We start from the raw sequence: 20,652 nt of genomic DNA, 5'->3' as shown, positions 1-20,652 counted from the left end.
GGCGAAGTCAGTTGTAGCAAGTGCCTTACCGCAATATGCCGGCTCTGCCGCGGCGGACCATTTCCGTCCGTGCATAATTGTGGAACCAAAATTTAGATAAATGGAAAACATAACAAAAAACATTACGGAAACAACAAAAACTGAGAGTGTTCTGGACACAGTCTCGGAAGACGAGCTGCTGGCTTCTAGTCAAGACACAGTGGTCGTCCCCAGCACGTCGAGTGCTCACCATCATAGATAATCTCACCATAGCATTCTATTGCTGAAACCCAGCCGTCTACAGCCAATAACTCAACAAACTCTCCGGCGACCTCTGGCAGGGATGCCAAATATAAAAAATAAAAAATTCTCTGGGTCGCTGCTCAAAGAGCGCTACCTGAGAGCCAAATTCGTCCTGGTTAAGATAACGGAATACGAAACCATAGCCGCGAGGAAAAGTACCGACCTCGAATCACGGCTAAGCGTAACCGATCACAAGATGTGAACGGGCGCGCTGCCAAGAAAATAAAAAATTTCTCGACTCAGGGAGTTGAGGGTGCTACAAAAAGTGCGGTGGTTGCGACTACGAGGGTTGCTTATAGCGAGGTGGCCAGAGATCACCTCCAAGTCTCCCTCGTAGACGCAAGATCTCACAGTGGTAGGAAGGTGCTGGCCAATTGGGGACGGCTGTCAGAAATGATCGTCGAATACTCCATTGCAAACCGAGGACAGGTACCTCTTTTCGACTCGGGAGATATCTACCATGGCTGTAGGTGGATCAAGAGAGCCGAAGAGTCCCTAAGTTCTGCAGTCTAAGATCATGGGCCTCCAGAGCACACACTTTGGTCTTTTTTATGTCCAGTCTGAAGGTAAGCCTAGAGCTTTTATCCTTGACAGTGGTCCGTATAGAAGCATCTAGTGGCCACTGTTACTATTTGATTTCTACATACATAGCCTACAAAAATGCAGCACCTCCTGAGGAAATGGGGCGCTTGGTGGGCTCACCTTCATTTAACAAAAAGGCCATTCTCATCGGCTGCGACGCCAATGTTAGACATACCATTTGGGGAAGCAGTGAGATAAATGATCGAGGCGAGTCTTTTTTTGATTTCATTATTAGCCGTAGGGCTTGTTCGCGGCACGTAATAAAAGCGGCAATACTGCTGTACTGATGGCAATTTGCAACACTGTTGGAATTGCTCAACTGATACTTTCCTGATGTTCGGTAAACAAAAAATGTTTGATGCCAATTTATTTTCGACACTTCGAACGTGATGCTTTTGATAATGTTGCCAGAATTTTACATCGAACGTGATACTTTCACAAATCATGCAACCGTAATGTCTTTATTTGGAGCAAGGACAACACCCCCACGTTTGTATTTCCAGCATCGGAAACATCAAACGATTAAGAGGAGGTTATTGATATCTCTCTTTCGACTAATTCGCCTGCCATTAGGGTTGATAATTGGAAGATTTCTCAGAGAAGTTCCTCTTCACTCTCATTAGTTTATTCGTGTCAGCTGACTCGGAGGGTATATTTACTTTGAGGAGTGTGAGCACCATAAGATGCTGCCCCTGCGGTCGATATCTGCATCGATAAGATGCTACAGCACAGTACGGTTGACTATGAACGCTAGGCCACCAGCATTGTCTCGCTCGCGATCTGTCCGGGCACATTGTAGCCCTCACTGATGGAATTTATCCGATGGAGTTACAACAATCACGTGTTGTAATCTCCCCGTTCTTTACAGTCATTGTTAGAAGCTGCTTAAATAGGGGATACATTCCGTTAAATTGGAGAGAGACGAAAGTCTCCTTCATACCCAAGGTAGGCAGGTCCTCACACAATAATCCTACGTTTCTACGACAGTATGTAAATATGGGGAATCCTTATGCTGCTACAACAACAACAATAATCCTAAAGACTTCAGACCTATCAGTCTTACGTCTTTCCTCTTCAAAATTCTAAGGATTGTCGATGAGTATATACGGGCGTTATACCAATCAGCAGGTTCTCCCCGGCTCAACACGCCTACATAAAAGGTAAATCTAGAGAAATTGCTTTACACTCGCTTATCGGGTTCGTGGAAGAGTCTGGCAGAAAAAAAGTTTGCTTTGGTAGCTTTTGTAGACATTGAAGCAGCCTTTAACAATCTATATATCGCCCCCTTAGTATTAAAATAGCCTATAAATTTTTTGATGTTTTGAGAAAATGAATTTCAAACTTTTTGTCGAAAGTAGCTCTCACTCAAATCTCGTTATGTCTGTAAATATTTATTATTTTTTGACTGACGTTTTGACCCACTTTGTGGAACTAGAATCTGACCAAATTTTGACCATCGACAATGGAGAATCCAAAAATTCAATAAAAAAATAATAGCCTATGAGCACATAGGCTATTGTTATACTAAGGGGACGATATCTATATATATAAAATTCAAATTATGTATGTATCTATAGATCGACTTGCGTCCTAAACGCATAAACCGATCGTAACCAAATTTGAAACACGAACTGAATACCTTACCGGGATGGTCATAGGCTAAAAAATATTTTGATATATATAGGGGGCGTGGCACCTCCCATACAAATGGAATTTTTAACAGTGCGTATTTCTGAAAGTATTTACGTTAGACCACTGAGATTTGGTAAGGGGTTATATGACATTAATCCTTACCACATCCACAAAAACTGCGTATAACGAAAAAGGGGGCGTGGCACCTCTTATACAACTGGAATTTTTAATAGTCCGTATTTCTGGAAGTATTTACGTTAGACTACTGAAATTCGGTAAGGGATTATATGACATTAATCCTTACCACATCCACAAAAACTGCGTATAACTAAAGAGGGGGCGTGGCACCTCCCATACAACTGGAATTTTTAACAGTCCGTATTTCTGGAAGTATTTACGTTAGCCTACTGAAATTTAGTAAGGGGTTATATGACATTAATCCTTACTACATCCAGAAAAACTGCGTATGACGAAAAAGGGGGCGTGGCACCTCCCATACAACTGGAATTTTTAACAGTCCGTATTTCTAGAAGTATTTACGTTAGACTACTGAAATTTGGTAAGGGGTTATATGACATTAATCCTTACCACATCCACAAAAACTGCGTATAACTAAAAAGGGGGAGTGGTACCTCCCATACAAATGGAATTTTTACCAGTCCGTATTTCTAGAAGTATTTACGTTAGACTACTGAAATTTGGTAAGGGGTTATATGACATTAATCCTTACCACATCCAGAAAAACTGCATATAACGAAAAAGAGGGCGTGGCACCTCCCATACAACTGGAATTTTTCATTGTCCATATCTCTGGAAGTATTTAGGCTAGACCAATGAAATTTGGGAAGGGGTTATATGAGGTTAATCCCTAACACCTCCAAGAAAACTGAGAAAAACGAAAAAGGGGGCTTGGCACCTCCCATATAAATGCAATTTTTCATTGTCCATATCTCCGGAAGTATTTGGGCTAGACAACTGAAATTTGGTAAGAGATTATATAAGGTTAATACCTAACACCTGCATGAAAACTGGTGATAGCTAGAAATGGGCGTGACACCTCTTATACAAATGGGATTTTTCATACTGCATAATACCTAAACTGACTTAAAAAAGTTAAAGTTGTTTTATTTACATTGCATACTTTTTGATAGAAATGTGGGGTGAAACCCACGGGTATAAGCTAGTATTAATATATAATATACAATCGCTATAATGGGTGCTCTAGAAGATTTTATAGTCGAATCTAATGTTCTACTCTGATCGAGACCACACTTACCAGAAAAAAAGTAACTGCAAGATTAGGCAACACAATAATAAGCAGACAGGTCTGCAGAGGTACTCCGCAGGGAGGGGCCCTCTCCCCTCTCCTCTGGATTTTAACAGTGAACTCCTTGAAGAGAGGGGGCTGCCACGTCACAGCTTACGCTGACAATTTGGCAATCGCGGTTAAAGGAAAGTGTTGTCGTTGTGGCAATTTAGAAAATCAAATACACAATTTTTTAGCTTTAGTTTATTTCAAGTATATTCACTTATATGCATATCTACGCACTCCACGTCGCTTTAAAACTATTTTGAATGTTTCCCGCTTACTTTAATTGCAAAAAAGGGCCGAACATTGCCGTTACTGACTTATTTATATATATTCATATATCAAACGTTTCTAAACCTAATGCTGAAAACAGTGAACGACGTACGTAGTCCCTTACCGCAGCCCCTAACGAGCCCAAAAACTCATCCCGTGAGAACAACTGCATTCTTTTAGTTACATATTTACACAATACATCGGTTTGTGTGTGTATGTGTTTGGTGGTATCTACACAATGTTGCCATTAATATTTTTGCTTACACACTTTTTCACACATCCGCGTCTTCAGGTACAATTTTTCATTGTTTAATAAACCAAAGCCAAAAACCAACAAATGCAAATAGTTCATTTATCTAATATAATTAACATTATTCAACAGTTTTTTTTAAGTTATTTTAATAAAAATTATAATTTTTCTAAGTTTATTTTGTAAATGATTTCGAAATGTACTGCAATCAGCTGACAGGGTTCTGCGGGAATTTTAAAAAATCCTGAAATAAATCTATGATACTACGATACGGAAGGAAGGAATTTTTCATTTACATGGGGTTCTCATTAGTCTGATCGTAACAGCTGACAGGGGACTGCATTTACGTCATTCACTGTTTTCAGCATAACTGTAACTATTTATGTTATATACAAATATGTAAATAAATGAATGCATATAGTGGCGGCATTCGTATATTGCGTTATACATGTACATATGTGTGTAAATAATGTATAGGAGTTATGGATCTAAATCCTTTACATTCGAAACCACTACAATATCACATAGCTGGAAGTTCATTCGGACAGTTCAATAAAGCTGTTAAATAAATAAAAATAAATAGAATTATTTAAATATTTTATATTTAATTTACTTACAGCAAATCTAAAAATTTCACACTTAATGCCAAGTTATGGGAGAAGGATGGCAAAGAATTTTTATTCATCCCCGAATCCCCACAAAACACGCTTCACAATTAGTGGTTTGCAAAACAATCAACAAAAATGAGTTAATCGATATTCGCCTAAAGTCTATGCGCTACTTCGGCCAACGTTGGAAGAATTATATGCATTGGTTGATATGGTTGCCCAGGGAATGGGCACACTTGGACGAAGAAGGATTCGTCCTTTGTGATGCCATTATGGAGGGGTGAGGCGGGAGAGAAAGACCGATGGGATACAGGGAGAGGGCGGGGAGAGGAGGTGCTTGGTCAACGGAGTATTTGAAAATTATCCATGTACAGACTTTTTCTTACCCGATTAAGTTCGTCAAACCTGGAAATGCTGAAAACAATATTTAACAGAATATAATCCATATATGTATGTGGTAGTAACAAATAATTCATTTATTTTAAAGGGGCTTGTAACAATAAATAAATAGAAATGTGCAAATGTGCATAAATTCTAAATTTTTCAACTAAAATTAAATTTAATGAACGGTGTAGTAACGTAACATTTATAATAAATTTAAAACTGACAAACATTTTCGTTTCTGATTTGGTTGGTTCATGTAATTCAGAAAATTAAAAATTTTGGGTAGAAAGCTCACCTGAAATTATCTTTAATGCATTTTAAAAACTAAAAGTGCTCTATACCATTTCACGAATGTGAATGGGATGAAAACATTTATAAACCAAGAGTAGGAAATTAAACGTCTTCAAAAAATAAAATATTTAATAAAATTCAGAAATTTAATATATCTCTCACAGTAGATTGCTAGTTGGAATCTACTCGTTGCAAATTTCATTAGTACCTTATCAACTAAAAGGCTTTCTTACATCTGCAAAATTCAATGTTGGAAAAACAATTTAAATTGTTATAAATAAAATGTAATATGTTATGATGTTAATAAAGTTTACATCAGACAGTTAAAAAACAAATATTTTCCCAATATGTACAATCAAAACATAGAAATTAATTGGTTTACAAGCGAAGGAAGTCACTTGACATTGCGAATTTCGTTATTGAAAGAGTAAAATCTCGCAGTTTACTTTAAAATAATCAAACAGCGACCCAAAATATTTTCTAAATAAATGCTTAAATTACGTGTGGACATGGGTAGGAAATTATGCATATAACAAAAATTATTTATAATATCAAAAATGTGTAGTTTAAATCAACGTTAAATGATAAGTGAGATAAGGCAGTTATACGAATTTTATATCCACAGAAATTCTAAAATATAATGAGAATATGTATAATCACTAAAATTAATTTCGGTACTAATTAAAAAAATGTAAATAATCAGTTTATAAATAGAAAACAAAACTAATTGGTACAACTAATGAGAAACAATAGCAGACCATTATTACAATTTAACTTATATTACAAACTAATTTTGGTTTGAATATAGTATGGAATATGGAATAATTATTTTATTATACTCAAACTTGACAATTTTTTCATTGGCCTGCATATACTTTAAAATTATTTTGAATAATCACTGCTGATAACTAATATAAGGTAATTGGAAACTCTAAAAACTGTTTTAAATCAAAAGTAAAATACATATTTCGAATAATCGTATATTAAACAAAACCGTTGATTTCAATATAAAATATTTTATCAATCAAATAATTTAAAGTCAATAGCAGACGCAAATTTACAAATTTACTTAAAAAAAATTTGTTTAAATTAAATAGAAAATAACAATTTTACGGCACGTGAAAATAATTTTCATGAGGCCACTGTCAATTTAAAAAATACTTTCTTTAATCACAAGTAGTAACTAAATCGTTTTAAAAAAATTTAAATGTGTTTAAAAAGCAAACATCAAATCGATAAAAATAATATGCAATTATCTAAAAATGTTTTTTTTAATAAAAAACAATAGCTTTTAAATCTAAAATACAACAAAACACTGCAAAAAGCTGTAAAAGAAATTATATCATTAAAATTATTATATAATATAATTAAAATTATTATATAATCTAATTAAAATTAGTATAGTATCTTTTTTAAACTAGAAATCAGAAGTAAAAAATAAAAAAAATTTAAAAACGCTATATTAAAAAAATTTAAAACTAATTTAAATTTTATAATTAAATACAATTTTTCAAAGTTTATATACAATCCTAACGCACACAGGGCAAATATATTTATTTAGTAATATCCTGTTTAAAAAAAAATCACGTTTCTTATAGCATCGTCCCATTTTTACTTGTATCCAATGTAGCGTGTCGATTGTCGATCAATATCGGAGTCATTATCAACAACAGTTACAACGCCCATACCATAACCATATATTCCATCATAAAGCAAAGACTGCCCAGCAATGCCGCTTTTAGTAGTAACGCCTTTTGTTTCAGTTGCGATATTCTCAGAACTAGTTTGTGACATGGAGACTGTTGGTGTCAGCCATTTATTGTTATTTGAGATACTCGCTTGCTCTTCTTTCACCAAATTATATGCCATTGAGCGCCTAGAACGTTCTACAGCCCAATTGAAAGCATGCACATAGATGTGCGTTTCGCGTATCTGATCGCTTAACTGCTCTACGAGTCCTTCCAATCGCTGTGTTTGAACTGTAATGGAAGAGAACATATATGCATGAGTAAGAAACACATATTGGACGATTAATACCTCGGGCATCTTCGGTAATAAACTGTCCGCGCTTATGTTCCATCTCAACACGTTTGAATGCTTCAAATTGTGTCAACAATTTTCTCAAAATATTCAAAGATTGTTCACATTCTAAATACAACTCAAGGCTGTGTATTTTATTTGCGTTCAAAATGCGTTGCATGTCACATAAGAAAATTGTGCATTTGCGTGCCGCTTGTCTAACTTGATATTGCACATTCATGGTACAAGGCATGGAACACTTAGCCTCTTTGTTTGTTTGCGGGTTATCCACATTAAGTAGTTCATTTTCCACTCTACCAAGAGCGGGTAAAACATCATTTAAATAGTAATGCATTTTACGAAAGAGACCAAACAATCGGAGTACGGGATTATGTTCTTTGCTATAAAGAAATATTTATAAGTGACTAAAAATTAAAGGCAAAAAACACATATATTGCTTACTAATCCGACGATAAACCGAGCACAGACAAATCAATCACAACATTTTCATAATTAATTACTTCTTCCTTTGCAACCTCGCCGTGCTTCATAAATCGGCGTTGTCCATTGCCACTAGCGCTGCTACCACCACTGTTATTACGTCTTCCAAATCCATAAAATTGTTCGGTTTCACAACCACTACGCGCACAACTGGAAATAAGTGGCACACTATTCGTATCGGGAAGCAGTTTGTTCGAAGACTGGCAACGTAGGAAGTGAAACTCAAATTTTGGCGATGCAGAAAGTTTGGGAGGCACGCCATTAGCTCCACTAAACGGACTTGAAAGGGGATCATAAGGTATTTGCTTTGTTTGTTGTGTTGCACAACCGCAATTATTTATATTAAAATGCATGCCGTGCGTCATTGCAGGTTTTAGATTCGACGTGGTGATTGCACTTGGAGTAGGTCCAGCGGCATAGGAAGTGGACATAGTATTAAAATGTTGTTTTTGCACCATACTCTGTTGATATTGCTGCTGGTGTTGCAGCTGTAGCTGGTAGTAATATTGACGATATAATTGCAGTATCTCTGCTTCCTTAATACTAAGAGAGGAATGAACCCCCCTTGAAGTTGTTGGAACAGATCCAATTGCACTAAGTCCATCCAATTCGCCACCAATTAGTAATGAACTTAACTCATGAGAAATACTTTCCATATTAAAATTAAGTAATTGACTAGCTTTTTCACAACTTGGTTGAAGGTTTGACGACATTTTAGTGTGGTGAGAGGCTAAAATTTAAGGTGAGAGTATATGAAAAAACGTTACATTTTAAATTTTTCGCTCCTTGGCAATTGTCACTAAATTGCATACCTTTTTTATTAAAAGTGCTATCTCTTTGAGAACTTTTTCTTTTTGCTTGGTTACTAGTTTACAGTCTGATTATACTGATTAGTTTCTACTTACATTCGTCTGTACTGAGAATAGAATTATCGACGATCAGCTCAGAATGGAAATTCTTAACAAATTTGATTTTGCATAAACTAGACAGGAAACGGCTTAGTTAGTTAGGTAGCGATGCTGCCACTTAAAATTACTTGAAGAGTGCTACCACTTGTCCGACCTAACTTGGCACTTACACGAAATTATGTTGCAAGGGCAATCAATACAGTCACACTTGTTTACTAATATTTGCATTCGAATACAGTAAATTATACAAATGATTTCAAATGGACGGACTACAAAAAAGTGTGGATTTCTCAAACCTACCGAAGAAAAAGCCGTGTCTAAACTTTAACAAAGCTTTTCACCTCTATAGTCCACTGGGGAAACTTTTTTAAAAACATTGGTTGGTTGGTTAATTAGAGTGGTTATTCATCCAGAATCCAACTAGCGCTTCCGCACCATTTTGTTGCCACATCCTCGTTACCAACTTGTTTAACAGTTATTTACAGCAAGACTGTATCCAGTCTGTGCGGTTTAAGAACCTTATTAGGTTGGTGACGTCTAAGCCAGGCAGTTGTTCAAGACTCTCGAACAGCGGTTTGCACAGGGTTAACATTCTGTCCTTCCACAGGGCAGGACATTCACAGAGGAAATGGAAAATTGTTTCCTTTTTCTCCGGTTGTTTACAACTATGACAGTATGTACTGTGAGGGATGCCCATTTTGTCTTCTTGTTCTCCGATAGACCTAAAGCTAGTTATGACTGCCGTTAGTGTACAGGCGTCCCGTTCGTTAGATAACGTTCTGCTAATTTTGTCATTTCGGTTTCTCCATCTACAATCCGCCATTCGTAGAAATTGTGTTCTTGACTGCACCTAATGAACCCCGATTCTTCAATTCGTTAGCACTACATCATCAGCGTAACTCTATTAACTCTATTAAGTTTTATTAAGATTTTGCTAATCACACATAACCGAAAAATGGTGATAATACTGTTGAGTGCCCCTGTGGACCTTCTTGGTTATGTTGATATTACCCATATTAGCATTGACGATCCTGGTTTCTAGCTTACAGATGACCCAATTACTAATGCAATTGTCCCCCTCTAAGTCTATCAACGCCCGTTGAATGGCATCTGTACTAACATTGTTAAAGGCGCCTTCTATATCCAAGAATGACACCATGGTATAATGTTTGCCCTCTAACGAACAACGGATTACCTCGTGAAGCGCTGTCTCCGTAGACTTGCCTATAAGGTACGCATGTTGTGCAGTTGATATACCAGAGCCCTCTGATGTGTATATCTAAAAGTATTTCAAAGGCTTTTAACAGGAAAGACGAAAGACTGATTGGCCTGAAGTCCTTCGCTGATTCATGTCCTCTTCTACCTGCTTTTGGTATGAAGACGACCTTGACGAGTTTCCAATTATCTGGAATATGGCCCAAGTTTAAACACGCTTTACAAATTTCCTCTAGGCATGGTAGGATACAGGATACCGCCTAATATTTCCTCTCCCACTTTCGTGGGGACTGCATCCCGGAAAATGCGTGTTTAGCAGAGGTTGATTCTTCTGCCGTAGCAGTCCAAGTATCATCAAGTTTCTTGACCCAAGAACCATTGTATGGGCTTTGGAAAGAACACGGCCAAGCCTAGCAGAATACGTGGTGGATTCGATTGACGGACATAACTTCCAAGTACCATCCGGTTTCTTGACCCAAGAAGCCATTGAATGGTCTTTGGAAAGAACACAGCTAAGCTTAGCAGAATCCCTGGTGGAATCGATTGACGAACAAAACTTCCTCCAGTTAGTATTGAAAAAGACTCACCTCGGTTGTTTGTCTCAGAGCTTCCCTATAAAGCGTGCCTCGCGTTGGTGTCGCATCCGAGTAGCAGGATTTTGTTTTTGATTTCCTCAAGCACAAACTGATTATATGCCATATAGATAGAAGCAAAGGTGATGCTGACACCGTCAGCGGCTTCCACCTCAACAGCCGTCACATCCTGTGAACTATATGATGGGATTAAAAATATGTTTAAATGTTTTTTTTTTTGGCTACAGTACATGATCTGGGATTACCTTGAAATCGCTTATAGCACAGATTGTAGTTTCTTCCTGAGAATCCCTTCACCTCGTTCTCCTCCCCTTGAAGAACGGTTAGGTTGTCCGTTGCAGCCTGTGAATACTGCAAGTTAATTTGGACAACCTTTAAGACCATTTTTATTGGTTTGTTTTCCCAGGTTCGGCGTCATTTAACTGCAACCCTGTCAGCAGTTCCCTGATGCCGTCGACCTCATCCCATTCCTTCTCCGGATTCGCAGAACGGAATATCCTCAGCTGGGCATTTCGTTTGCCGAACCGAAGTTTATTTTCCACTTTTTGCGGTGGTTCAAGGCTCTCTTCTGTGATTTGAAGAAGAAACGACACGCTGTGCTTCTGCGGAGTTTCCACTTTAATGATCGACCAATCGGCCATCGGCACTGAACGGTTGTGAGCCTGGACATTAACATTACTCTCTGTAGATAATTGTTAACAAAATTTTTGTAAATTACAAAATTTTTCAGGAAAGTTTATCGAATAAATTTTTAATTGCAGACAAAACCTTTTAGACTTTTTAAATAAGATTATTCTATTATAAAAAAAACATTCCTTTTGAATACATGAAAATCAAAAACAAACCACACGCGGACAGGATATTTGACGACTCTGCTGTATGATAAGCGTCATGCTGCATGCTTGCTTTGCCCAAACTGTTATACGGAAAGCTGTGGGCTTCTATCAAGTTAAATTACGATGCCGTAATGCCATAACCTTAACCGTAGTCTTAACCATAACGATATTTACTGTCGTGCCTTTGTGGTATAGAATGACATTATATTAATGAATAAATTACTAATTTCTCCGTCACTACTCATATTGTTATCATCTCTTTAGTTTCTGGACATTCGAAATGAACTTAGAAGTAACAATGTATGTATATATCAGCTGTTTATGGCTATGTCCTCAATAATAGATGACAGTAAATATCGTTATGGTTAAGACCACGGTTAAGGTAATAGCGTTATGGTAAGGCACCTCTATTTTAACCTTAAAATATAAATTAACTTAATAAACTTAAGAGTATGTGTATTTTCTTTATTTTCGACCTGAAGCGGACCACAAACACGCAACAAATCATAACAATCGGTTGCAATTAGAACATATCCGCGTGTGTGGAGAGAGGTTTGCAACAGATGGAAAGTTGACACAATTTTTTGTTTTTCTTGCAATTGGTCGAGTGTGTGTGGCAAATTTGATGCTTTCTTCATTTATTTTGATATTTTGAGGTATATACATGAGCGAAAATATGGCAACATTCATAATAAACACTATGAATTGACAACTCTATTATATTCAATTTGCTGTCTCGACCATTTGAAATATCGTGGAGAAACGTCATGAAATGTAGTATTGCCAATGTTGGTACTGTCACTGTTTTTAAAGTCATATCAATAATAAAATCATTTATGGAGAAAATATTCAAGCATTTTTAAACCTTGACTCAGATTTCTTTTAATGTTCTAATAATTATTTACTTCCGTTTTTTACAGTAATCAAAGTTTTCGCATAACTATTTTTTGTTTTTTTTTTGGTCTTTGACGAAGTTGGCGGGCATAACTTCCACAAATCGCTAGGGTTTTCAACATAGGGAAAACCAAAATTTCACTTAAAATGTGCAGAGTGGTGTGTTTACAACTTTAATTTTGTGTAAGTAGTCATTGTCATAGGTGTGAATAAATTGAACTTGTTTTTTCGCAACCGTTTCAATATCCAAAACGATTGGGAGATGGTGGCTGCCTCCGAGAGGAAAGGGAAGGACTCTCCAAGCACAATTTTTAGCAAGGCTAACAAGGATGAGGTTTAACACCGAAACTACCTAGCTTTTTCCCCTTTCCTGTGTCAATTGTATCACCCCACAATATGCTTCTAGCATTAAAATCACCTGCGATGATAACACTTTGGCAGCCTTCTAAGAAACCTAGAAGCCTTTCAATTTCTGTTTCAAAGTCTCCAGTAGAGATGCTGGGCGAGAAGTAGACTGACACAAACGTCAGATTTGAAACTAGGTTTTTTGTTTTGATAATTAAGATGTCTTGAACTGTTTGATATGCCACTCTTTTGAATTTGATGTTTTTTCGAATGGCTATGGCCACCCCACCATAGCCATCCGCTCTGCTTTTCGTGCAGATTTTGAAGTTGAAAAATTTCCTACTGTTTGACACTTGAAATGAGAAGATTTCGCTGAGGCAGCATACGTCGACATCATTGTTATTGATATAATAAATCAATGCTGTCAATGTTTGCTTTGAGTGATTGATAATTATATTGTAATACTCGAATTGTAGGAAGTCAATTTTCTTTGACTCACTAGAGCAATGTCACTACCGATAAGGACTTTGCCCTTTATTTTGTCTAGAGAAGCCAGTTGCTGTAGGGCGTCCTCGTCCTGCAATTTAACAAAGGCAGCCCTAGCCAGTTTCAGCACCTCAAGGAGAACTTTCTCCAGCTGAGCGCTGACCACGTATCCTTCTCTTTCGGAGCAGGGTGTGCTGGTGGCCTTGAGTATGGCCCCAGAATACTTAGCTTTCAGTTAAATTAGTTCCTTGGGAATATGTTGGTTTTTTACTATATTACTAAAGCTACGCTTTGTGAGCTTTTTGTTGACAACAATGTCACTGTCAATAGCTGTGTCGCTTTCAGGAGAGAGCAGAGCGAAGTCCACTTCTTCATCTTGAAGGAGGCTAAATTTAATATTATTCTAAGAAAACGTTTTTGGGGATTGTTTCCTCCACTGAAGCTGATTTTGACCGTTGTTGTTGGGGTAAAATTGGTTCCGTCCCCTGATCTGCGCTGAAAACGATACAATGAGATTACTTTTAGATTTGATATTTTTACGTATTTCATCTTCTAAAAGGTATAATGCAACTCCTCTGATCACTCCACATGTTTCAATGGCAGATCTCGGGATGAAGGGTTTGAGCTTCATGGCTTTTATGTTTTCGTTTTTTGTGAAGTTGTTGGCTGCCCTGACATTTAAGAAGAACACATTGTATAGGGAGATTCCCACACCCTCAATTAAATCTACATATATTTTTCATATTTAGGTGGCGAATGTGCTGATAAAGCCCCATTCCGCTTCTAATTTTTTGGTTTTTGAACAGTTCACATTCTGTCACGTCTACGAGAACAAAGGCTGGACCTGTATGATCGTTTGGGTATAACATTGGGTCTCTATTTCCGGGTTTGCTTGAATTGTATGTTTTAGTAAAGTTGGAGCACCCTGATTGCCCCTGGCTCAGATCACTGACGTTTTCAGAGAGGCTGCTGTAGGTTGCCGTATCTTGGGAGATTTTGTTTACTGGCTATTCGTTTGAACCAGTCCCGCCCGTTTGAAGCACCTTGCCCTCTTCATACTTTGCGCTAAGTTCTGCAAAGTCTTCAAAATCACTTTTGTTGGCAGACACGTTTGTTAATACCCGACGCCACCGACAGTAATGCCGACCACCGCCGCTAAAACACAACTTACCAATCTTATGAATTTGTGACAAGTTTCTTCTCCTTAGAGGCTGATTATAAAAAAGCACGTTCCTAAAGTGTTTTTGGTTTTTATTTTTGTTTTTATATAAAGATAAGTAAGATGCACAAATGATTCCTTAAAGAAATTTACTGAGAAATTTAGCACACCAGTTCACTCGAGATTTCAACGGAGAATGGCATAACTATTTGACAAATTATGTACACCGATAAACAAAAATAAGCTGTACAACGTTCACCCTCAATTTTGTAGTGGGCAGCAGTTTAAGAAGAAAACCCGTAACCCACGAAAATTTTACAACCCCAGGGCTGAGCAGAATATATGAGGCGTTATTACGACGAAAACAAACACAATTAATAGTTACAATAATAATTAATCGAAATAATTGGAAGAGTACTGAAGTATTATCCACGCAGCTAAAACAAAGATTGAGCTAAAAAATACCTAAAAGAAGACGAAAGCGTTGAGACTTTTGAAAATTTGCTATCATAGAAAACTATAGACAGATGTTGTTGTTGTTGTAGCAGCATAAACATTCCCCATACATATATGTATAGGGAATGCTGCTGAAGTGACGGTCCTTGGTCAGATATAAATCCGGGTCGTTCCGGTAACGTAGAACCGACTGTCATGGGAACGACTTTAGACAGAACATCAGGCACACTGATCTTATTAAAAATGTTCAAATCAAAACTAATTCACATGATATGTAAAACGATTACATATCAATCAAAGATGCGACAAGGCTTCCATGCTAATGTGTTACTGTAGGAATCACCCCTACATGCACTTGCAGAAGGTTGAGCCACCTTCCAGTCGAGCCAGGAGGCATATCTTCGACTATACTTATGAGATCCAGGACCAAACACAACTACTACTAGATCGGACAGTGTACAGGCAGACACTAAACAACATTCATCAGAAGTCTCTTTCCACCATCTTAAACTCCCAATATCCGAATGCTACCATCAGAGTCCAACCACCACCCATCGCAGACGAAGATATTCAGCTTTCCCGTGAGACCCCTATAACTTTGGCTCAATGACTTCCCAGAGACTGTAGCAGGTTAAACTCCCCTTTATCCAGAATCGATCCCGATATATTCTATATGTCCGGCATGTGAAGAAACCCCGACCAACACTACCACCTATTCACTTGTCCTTTTAAATGCACTCACCTACTGGACCTAACCCGTTGAAACAGCATGTATCCTGGGTCTAACGTTAGATGAGATAAACAATAACGAACAGTGACCGCACCCCTCTTGCAGGGCTTAATGAACTGTTACAAGTTGTAACTTGTTTAAGGCCTAGTTTTATACTATGGCAATCCGGCCAAGGACTGTCACTTTGTGATGCTACAACAACAACAACCACAACAACAGGAATATCCAGAGGCGAAATGTAAGAGCAAGAGTTGCGAAGTCGTCTTGCAGGAATTGAACGCCAAACAATGATAATACAGATTTACAACAATGCCGACGTCATGCGTCACAGTAAAATATTGATAAGCGAACATACCCATCGTCGACACTAACAATATTTATTTTTCTATAGAAAATTTTGTTTTTGCAATTTTTATTTTTTCATTGGTGTACCGGGACCTATTTTAATTCCCTGGAATTAAACATATCCTATATTAAATATGGACGCAGGCAGTTTACTTATGCTTTTTAAAAAAGTTAGAAGACTTTCTAAACACCGCTTTGCAATTTAATCATCGCGATGTTTTGCATCACAAAAATCTGTGATAGGCGATTTATGTTTGAGATGCGTATTAATAACTTCAGAATTGTATTTATTTATAAATTCCAAACTACTACGTAACCTTTTTTTGTTTAGGAACATTTGACTTTATACTTATAGAGTGCAACTGACGTTTAAGAAGCTGGCCTTTGTCTTATATATAATATTAAGGGGGATTCCCATTCCCCGGCTTAAAAAAATCGATTTTTTTTACCGATTCTTGTTTATTATACTTTCAAAGAACTCTGTGCAAAATTGCATGACAAAATTCGTTAAATTGGATGAAGGTATGCGTGATCATTGAACTCGGCGCGCTCCATAATACTGAGAAAGCGCGCGAGCAATAGCCGAGCGGCGGTTTTTATTCCGAGAATTACTTCTGTTCTTATACAGATCTGAGATTTATTTAGCAACTGGCATATTTAATGACGGATTTTATGCAATCCTCAAAACAATGGTGACCATTGGCATTGTCATTGGCGAAAATGCCAAAACATTTTGTAAAGCTTGAGACGAACAGAGACTACAAAGGTTTGCCAGGCGGAGCCTTAATGCAACGAAAGAAGCTCGAATTTTATGTCGTGGTCAGCAAATGGCACAAAACCAATTTTTTGAAAAAGTACTATATTATATGGTCCTGAAATAGCTGATTAACACGATAATGCTGAGTCTTAAATATATACCTTTTTTCACATAAATATTTGAATGCATTTTTCTCAAAACAGCATTATTCTATACGGCCGTCATGATATCTCTAGAACTATTCGGTCGATTGCTGTCAAATTTGACACGAACCTCGAAATAATAGGTTTCTATCATAAACTACGGAAAATAAGATACACGCATGACTTTTTTTATAAATAAAAATCCGAAGAAAAAATGTGCGAAAAAACAAACTTTGTTTTTTAACCATCGCAGTAATATTAATTTTCGAATTTTTTTTTTCAATAGCTCATACTGAAACTATATTCATAAGGAGTAAAATGCCATTTGAATTTTTCCTTTCAGACAACCTGGAGCTGCGTTATCGTGTCGGCCAGCGACCAAGAATTTTCATAGAAATTTCACCTCGGGCGTTGTCAAAGCCACAATTTTCCAGAACATCTATCAAAAATTGAAGTTGATTTTATATAATGCATAATAAATATGGCTGTAAATTTTCCAAAAAATTTAACTGATAGTTTTCCCAATAAAAATTCGTAAAAAACCGTATTTTTTGGCGTTTGAAATGAGAATCCCCCCTTAAGACACCGGGGATTATTGTATTGATGTACGCAATATCGGGAATAAAGCCTTAAGTTTGCAATACGTCATTCCACATCCAAATTAGAACCATAGATGTTCTAGATCCAAGCACTTCACACATTTTTTTTTTGAAGAATCTACACATTCACAATCAGCGGTAATTTAAAAGCCTGCGTATATATAGGCAAAAGACATGTATTTAATGTCAAACACTAGATACGAATTTTAAGTTCGCTTTGCCTTTTCTAAATTATTTCAATTTTACAAACAAATCACTTCTATAATTAGAAGTATTTAAACTTCGCGCATTATTTTTTGGAGCATCACTTTTCCCACGCAGTCTGAATACATTTTTAATTCAAAGAAAGAAGTTGAATGCTCTTGTTAGGGTGAAACGTTTTACTCGGTGTTTATTAAAAAAGTTAATAACAGCGCTGACATCTGTTAAATCTACTGAGGCTTCCTTCTGAAAGAGCAACCTATAATAAGAATTAAAAACTTCATGTTAGGAAATTTTTTCAGAAAGAAAATTAATTTTTTCTCCCCTCCCAACTTACCCTCAGTCAGTTTTGCACGTCCACCTGTGGGTTGGCACAGGATTGTTGCACATCCCGCACAAACGACGACGCCTTGGGCATGACTGAAAACTGTAGTAATTCTGTAGCAGCCGGGACACTTGACGTCCATGAAGTAAGAGTTGGGATGTTGCACCAGGCGTTTGAGCTTATGCTTACGCTTCTCTTCAGCGGGCAAAGGGTGCAGTAAATCTTTAGCTAGCTGTAATTAAAAGCAAACAAAAAATTATCATAATTGACTTGCAAGCTATTCACATTAAGCAGAATTTTTCTTCCTCGCCCCTCCCCCCCCAACAACATGACCAAAATAGTATAAAGCATTTTTAGGTTATGTTATGTTTATGAACCAAGCTGCACTCTAATGTATCACTGCATGTTTTTACCCCTTCATTAGCAGACACACATGTCCATGCGAAAAGGACACACACACTCATTCACCGTCAAACGACCACTAATTTTGCTCAAGCACACCAAATCCGTTCCGCGAACACAATCAACCAAAATGTCACATTTTCTCATGCTGATAATTGTAGGATTTTGTTCTAAAACAGAATTTCATATCGCCTTGCAATTATCTGCCGTTATTTGGTAAATTTTCACAGATTTTGACACCCACCGGCATGTTTCTTCTCTCACAGCTAACACGGAAAAGGATGTGGGAAAAGTATGCTTGAAGTTAGCTGTGGTTGTATATACTGAATTTACTATTAAATATTGCCAATATTTGGCACTTTTTATTAGTTTTCAGAGAATGAACAATATTTTATGTTCGATGAAAGTGGGTCTAATTTTTTATTTAAAAACATGCAAATTATTCTAAATATATTAATCGAGAAGAAAATTAAAATATACTTATAAAGATCGTTCTTCAATATATATGCTAGGTGGCAAGCTCGAATTTAAAACAGGCGAATTGAGTATCTATAATACGTTCACATATAAATACATGATCTATTTTTTCGTGTTTAAGAGTTGGGATGTTGCACCAGGCGTTTGAGCTTATGCTTACGCTTCTCTTCAGCGGGCAAAGGGTGCAGTAAATCTTTAGCTAGCTGTAATTAAAAGCAAACAAAAAATTATAATTGACTTGCAAGCTATTCACATTAAGCAGAATTTTTCTTCCTCGCCCCTCCCCCCCCCCCCCCAACAACATGAGCAAAATAGTATAAAGCACTTTTAGGTTATGTTATGTTTATGAACCAAGCTGCACTCTAATGTATCATTGCATGTTTTTACCCCTTCATTAGCAGACAAGTTGCGCTATGAAAATTATTGGCACATTTTACATATCTTCTACGAGTCGCTGTTTTATCGCTAGCACACAGCATGTCCATGCGAAAAGGGCACACAAACACTCATTCACCGTCAAACGACCACTAATTTTTCTCAAGCACACCAAATCCGTTCCGCGAACACAATCAACCAAAATGTCACATTTCCTCATGCTGATAATTGTAGGATTTTGTTCTAAAACAGAATTTCATATCGCCTTGCAATTATCTGCCGTTATTTGGTAAATTTTCACAGATTTTAACACCCACCGGCATGTTTCTTCTCTCACAGCTAACACGAAAAAGGATGTGGGAAAAGTATGCTTGAAGTTAGCTGTGGTTGTATACATATACTGAATTTACTATTGAATGTTGCCAATATTTGGCACTTTTTATGAGTTTTCAGAGAGTGAACAATATTTTATGTTCGATGAAAGTGGGCCTATACTATTTTTTTATTTAGAAACATGCAAATTATTCTTAATATATTATTCGAGAAGAAAATTAAAATATACTTATAAAGATCGTTCTTCAATATCTATGCTAGGTGGCAAGCTCGTATTTAAAATAGGTAGGAATCAAGGCGAATTGAGTATCTAATAATACGTTACATAGGTATAAGTACATGATCTATTTCTTCGTGTTTAATAATACGTTCACATATAAGTAGATGATCTACTTTTTCGCACTTAAGGGGTTACATGGGTTTCGTCGTGTAAAAAACGGCCTATTTTCAATTTTTGTTTTTCTATGTAAAAAATTATTTATTTAATTCAAACTTTTTTCTGTCTTATAGATATATATTTAAAGAATAATTTCTGAAATTTTCAAAAAAAAAAAATTAAAACTCCTCCATTGTCACGTCATTTCCGGTGACCCTCGAAAAAAAGGTGCGTCCGCGTTGTCAGCATAACTCCTGACAGGCTCATCAAAAATGAAAAAACCAAAAGTAAGTGCTTTAGTTAAGACCATAAACTCGTGCTTGAACGAAGGAAAGAAAAAAATTAAAAATTGCAATTTTGGCAGACATTTTTGCAAAAAAATGAAAATTTCGGTCAAATTTGATTGACATTTTGTTTATTTTTTAAATAGATGTAATTGAAAAAAAAAAACAAAATCCTTCGTTCAAGCACGAGTAAATTGTATTTCGAACACCTATGTAAAATTTCATCAAGATCGGTTGAGTAGTTTTCGAGAACATTTGACAACCGACTTTGAAAACACGGTT

At 36.7% G+C, this 20,652-nt stretch overlaps 2 protein-coding genes across 3 annotated transcripts; both read right to left on the bottom strand.

The window, feature by feature from the left end:
- Nucleotides 1-7,072: 7,072 nt before the first annotated feature.
- LOC129249584 (protein bag-of-marbles) lies at nucleotides 7,073-9,201 on the bottom strand. Of its 2 annotated transcripts, none has more exons than XM_054889373.1 (4): nucleotides 9,037-9,201; nucleotides 8,093-8,861; nucleotides 7,649-8,031; nucleotides 7,073-7,590 (listed from the first exon to the last, which is right to left on the bottom strand). In XM_054889373.1, the coding sequence occupies exons 2-4, from the start codon at nucleotides 8,842-8,844 to the stop codon at nucleotides 7,223-7,225; spliced, it is 1,503 nt and encodes a 500-aa protein (XP_054745348.1). In that variant the 5' UTR covers nucleotides 8,845-8,861; nucleotides 9,037-9,201; the 3' UTR covers nucleotides 7,073-7,222. The 2 variants fall into 2 exon arrangements, with proteins under 2 accessions (XP_054745348.1, XP_054745347.1); XM_054889372.1 differs by having other exon boundaries at nucleotides 8,944-9,200.
- Nucleotides 9,202-17,954: 8,753 nt separating this feature from the next.
- LOC129253405 (40S ribosomal protein S27) lies at nucleotides 17,955-18,875 on the bottom strand. Its single transcript, XM_054891767.1, has 3 exons — nucleotides 18,770-18,875; nucleotides 18,136-18,355; nucleotides 17,955-18,057 (listed from the first exon to the last, which is right to left on the bottom strand). The coding sequence occupies exons 1-3, from the start codon at nucleotides 18,773-18,775 to the stop codon at nucleotides 18,029-18,031; spliced, it is 255 nt and encodes an 84-aa protein (XP_054747742.1). The 5' UTR covers nucleotides 18,776-18,875; the 3' UTR covers nucleotides 17,955-18,028.
- Nucleotides 18,876-20,652: the final 1,777 nt, after the last annotated feature.

This window comes from Anastrepha obliqua, chromosome 1 (assembly GCF_027943255.1).
Source record: "Anastrepha obliqua isolate idAnaObli1 chromosome 1, idAnaObli1_1.0, whole genome shotgun sequence".
Classification (NCBI taxonomy): Eukaryota; Metazoa; Arthropoda; class Insecta; order Diptera; family Tephritidae; genus Anastrepha; species Anastrepha obliqua.
The sequence above is the reverse complement of the archived record's forward strand: the minus strand, read 5'-3'. Positions and strand labels throughout refer to the sequence as shown.